General features: G+C 30.0%; 1 protein-coding gene across 1 annotated transcript; it reads right to left on the reverse strand.

Annotated features, from left to right (window-relative positions):
- Window positions 1–879: 879 nt before the first annotated feature.
- Window positions 880–4038, reverse strand: LOC126705938 (protein CYSTEINE-RICH TRANSMEMBRANE MODULE 11-like). Its single transcript, XM_050405176.1, has 3 exons — window positions 3831–4038; window positions 1437–1551; window positions 880–1289 (listed from the first exon to the last, which is right to left on the reverse strand). Exons 1-3 carry the CDS (start codon window positions 3847–3849, stop codon window positions 1163–1165), a joined length of 261 nt encoding a protein of 86 aa, XP_050261133.1. The 5' UTR covers window positions 3850–4038; the 3' UTR covers window positions 880–1162.
- Between the last annotated feature and the right edge of the window lie 838 nt (window positions 4039–4876).

Here is a 4876-nt window from a genome sequence, read left to right on the forward strand (position 1 = left end):
GTGCAACTTTTGACGATCCTTAAAATAATCTTTATATATATTTAGGATTATGAGAAAAAAAAGCCTAAACATATACACACAGATTGGATTGAAATTAGTTCTGAAAAACTAAATTTCATAAACCTCGACAGATAGGGTATCTATCGAGCTAACTGTCGAGCTACGGGCTAAAATAACTTTTAAACCTCGATAGAAACTAACTGTTGAACTTTAAAATCCAGCATTTCTTCACTTGTTTCTTGAACAGACTTGCATAACTTTAACACTAGAACTTGGAACCTTGTTCCTTGAAATATTAAACGCATCCTAGATCTACCCAATTACAAGTGAAGTGCATTTTGTCAAAGAATTAAAAGTCAATTACATAAAATATTGACATATATTCCTAATATTAAACCACATATGTCCAATACTTTTAATAAAAAAATTTCGATTTAAGCTAAATAGCCCGTTCCCAAAGCATTTAGTTTAAGTTTATTTCCTCAGCTTTTAGCTTTTAGTTTTCATGTACATTTTTTAAAACCTCTTTTATTTATTTCTTGAAGTACATATCTACTAAAGGCACACAGTGTCCGTTTGAAAACAACTTATTTAGCTGAAATTGATAACTTTTTGCTAAAAATATTGTAGATAAAAATAAAAGTTCGTATAAAACTCATTAATAGTACCAAAAATTACAATGAAACCCATAAATAATAGCAAAAAATAAACCAAAAGTAAAAATAAGCCAAAAAATCCAACACATCCCAAACACACAGTTAGTCAAACCGATTGATTATGAAAGTTTGTTACTACTAGCGATTCACGAGATCTGTGCGAAACAGAATTGGAGTCGTTCCTTCATCCACAACCCCAAAAAATAAAAATTAAAAAAAGTCAGAAAAAATAGCAACCCAACAATCCAGATAAAAGCTAAAATTGATGAATACAGTCTGAGAAGTACTCCACCACAATGATGAAGATAGACAAGAACTAACTAAAACGTAAAAGCATAAGTTTTGCTCACCAAAGAAAAAAAATTGAAAACATAAGCACGCATGGTGATCCAATAAGAACACGCTCAAGCATTACACTACAATTGAAAAAGTCTAGTGCCAAAAAAAAAAGACAACTTGTGCCGCAATTGGTCATGTTGTACTTTTTTTTAGTACTGGACCGGCCCCTAAAAGTTCTGCTCAACATTAAAGCTCTGCTCCTGATAATAATTATTATTAATTGGAGGAGGAGGTGGTGCAGGGTCGTCGCTGCAACACTCTTCAAAAAGGAAACAGCAACATAAAGCCGCTAGACTGTAACAAAACATTTAACCAAACCCCATCAGACATAATAAAGAACGAAATTTTTGTCACATAAAAATGATTATGTAAAATTATACTTTCTAAGAGAGAGAGAAATATATAATTCAGACACAGGATAGAGTAGAGAAATATATTTACCATCCCTCAAGGAAACCAGTTTCCTCGGGTCTTTGATATGGCGGTGCCGTCACTGGAGGTGGGGGTGTTTGATATTGTGGCTGTCCTTGATATGGTGGGGGTCCTTGATTATAACCTGGGATGGATTGGGAAGATTATTAACTCATCAACCCCACCGATTATGGGGGCAAATAAAATATATAAATTGATTAAAATTTAAAAGAGAAAAGGTAAAGGCATGAACTGGTTTTATTATATTCCAAAGAAGCAAAAATTAAAAACCCAAAAGTGCAGAATTTATTTTTCAAAACTAAAATCAAATTATTATACAAAAGACCATCTTCGATTATGAGCATATTGTGTCAAAAGAAATATATATATATATATATATATATATATAGTTTCAAAGAAAACTAAAGGCAGTCCCTATTGCAAATCCCAAAAACTAAGCAAAATAAATAAATAAAAAATTAGATAACTGGTAATTACACTAAGCTAAACTTTACCAACTAGGAGCATCCCCATCAACTATTCTAAAATATTTAGCATTTACCATCTCAGAACTTAATTTTATAACATATAAAACACTACTTTACAATACAATCTATATCAAAACTTCTATTTTTTTAAAAAAAAAATCATTTAAATAATGTTTCATTATTATTTTTCAATAATTTTTTATTTTTCCTCTCTCCTCTGTCTCTCTTTCTCACAGCACCGCCAGCACCACACTACCAACCACCCACCCACCCACCAAAAACCCACCACCTATGCCACAACCACCACTAACAAAAAAAAAAAAAGGAAAAAAAATATATAACACAGCAGAAAGAAACCTCCACATCCACCCACAACCACAGCCGAAAAAAAAAAAAAAAAAAAAAAAAAAAAAAAAAAAAAAAAAAAAAAACAAAAACAAAACAAAAAAAAACCCTCCACCATCGCTGCCACTAGTAGACCCATCACGTCGAACCAAAACCCACAGGATATGGACACCACTTCCCTCCCCTTGTCGTCATCTTCTTCCACTACGGAATAAATTGTTTACTAACCCAAAGGAATAAAGTGGATTTTTTTTAGTAAAACTATGTCGGTGTGTAAAAATAAAAAATAAAAAAGATAAAAGACAACCTAAGAAAATTGTGCATGAAATAGTGAATTTTAGCTCACCAAAATTGATCAAACCAAAAAGTTTAGGTGCAAAACAAAATGTCAAAATATTTTCACAATAACTTTATTTTTAGTTGTGGGAGTCTTGCTCGGTAATTTACTATTTTATTTTGACCTATAAGAAACTTATACCTGAGTAGTTGCGAAAAAATTTTGATAACAAAATCTCACGTCATTTTCACAATACATTTATTTTTAGTTGTGATAAGCCCTAGTCTAATAATTTTTTTATATTTTATTTTGACCTGTAAAAACTTGATTCTTCGCAGTTGTGAAAATATTGTGATAATAAAATGTCACATTTTCACAATATGTTAAGTTGCAATGGCTCATGGTATGATATTTTATTGTTTTCTTTTATTTTATTTTGATCTATAAGCTACTCACACCTCAGCAGTTACAGAAAGGTTGTGACAACAACAAAACCAACCTCCATTCTCTTTTTTCATCATTGAGAAATGCAAAGAACTAATAAAAACTACAATGCACAACAACAATGCTTGTTTATATTTGAATAAGTACTATAGCTAAAATGCATTTTGAACAATAGATGCATAAGCTGATGTAGGTGACTTTTGGAATTGGTTGGGCAAAATTTGGCTTTTATGCCATTTTGCATAATCACCTTAACAGTTGCAAAAATATTATGACAATAACAAAATATCACATTTTAACAATAACTTTATTTTAAGTTGTAGTAGGTCCTTGTATGATATTTTATATATATATATATATATATATATTTATCTATAAGCAACTGACCATTTAGAAATTGTAAAAATATTATGAAAACAACAAAAATTGTTATAACATTTTCACATGAGCTTTATTTTTAATTGTGGTTGGTTTCGATTGATGGTTTATTATTTTATTTTGTCTTATAAAAAATTGATACCTCATCAATTATGAAAATATTATAAGAATCTGTTACATTGCTAACAAAAACACTATCGCAACAAATAAATATTAAAAAAAAATGGAAATGATTTACACAACTACACATAGATGTAAAAGAAATAAAATAAAATAAAAAGAGGCCCAACGGCCAGCAAGCCCAGCAGGCGTTGAACGCGTCTGCATCAAATTTTGATTTGTTTTGCTATAGACACTTTTGTTTTGGTATAAAAGAACGAAAACAGAAAATAAGTAAATACTAATGAACAAATTAAAGAAGGTGGTACAAACTGGTTAACAAAATTAGGAGAAAAGATTAACTAGAGTTAAGGAAAAGAATAAAGAGCATACCTGGAGCAGGGTAGCTCATTTCTGCTTAGTTAACAATAACACAGATACAAAGACCAAGCTTTCTACTCTGAAAAACAGGCCGAACTAAAGAGAAAACTAAACTGGGAGTTTTCCGGAGGAGAGGAGGGTCTTGATTTGGCTATGTTTATGGTTGTTATATACTGTTGTCGTCGTAGTATATGAGTGGGATTTTGTCACTCAAGTGCGGTATTATGCGGTGATATTGAAAATAAGATGAGTGTTCTCGAGTCTCCTCCAAGTTAATATTACGTGGCAATTAATTGATAAAATTATATACGTGTACGTCATCAAAATATATATATATATATATATATATATACACACGTGTACGTCTAGTTAGTCAAAACCGATTTGGGTTTGTTGTTGTATATTGAATTTATTGGGATTTTTTTATTAAAAATAAAAAATTTATTGTAATTTAGATAAGTGTCAAATAAATGTCACGTGTTCATATTTTAATGAGTTTTTAGTATACAAAAACATTGAATTTGTCTAAATTTTAATGAGTCTAGTGCACAAAAACTTAGACCCAACTCTTACCCTATTCACAATGTCAACTAACTATTTAGTAAGTATTTGTTTTTTTTTTTTTTTTTTTTTTTGAGAAGGAACTATTTAGTAAGTTAAGTGATTGGTTTAAACCATACATCTCTTTTTTATCATAGAATATTATGAAAAGGAGTTGTTGTAAACTTTTGACACAGAATCACAAATACACCAAATCCACATTCATACGTATCCCACTTATTTCGTTGGTTATTTATTTTGCGTCGTGGAAAAAGTTTGTTCTTCTTTCTTTTTTTTCTCTTTTAGATTACTTTTGTAACAGTGAAACTAAATAGCTATATAGCTATTTTAGCTTCACCAAAACACAAAAATCAACCTACGTCAGTTTGTAAAACTTAGCTCCGTTTAGTAGGGCATTTCAAGCATACTTTTGGGTATTTTAAATAATATTAAACATTTTTTCACACATTTTTTAATTTACTAGTATATCAAAAACACTTAAATAATATTACTTAAAT

This window comes from Quercus robur, chromosome 11 (genome assembly GCF_932294415.1).
Source record: "Quercus robur chromosome 11, dhQueRobu3.1, whole genome shotgun sequence".
Classification (NCBI taxonomy): Eukaryota; Viridiplantae; Streptophyta; class Magnoliopsida; order Fagales; family Fagaceae; genus Quercus; species Quercus robur.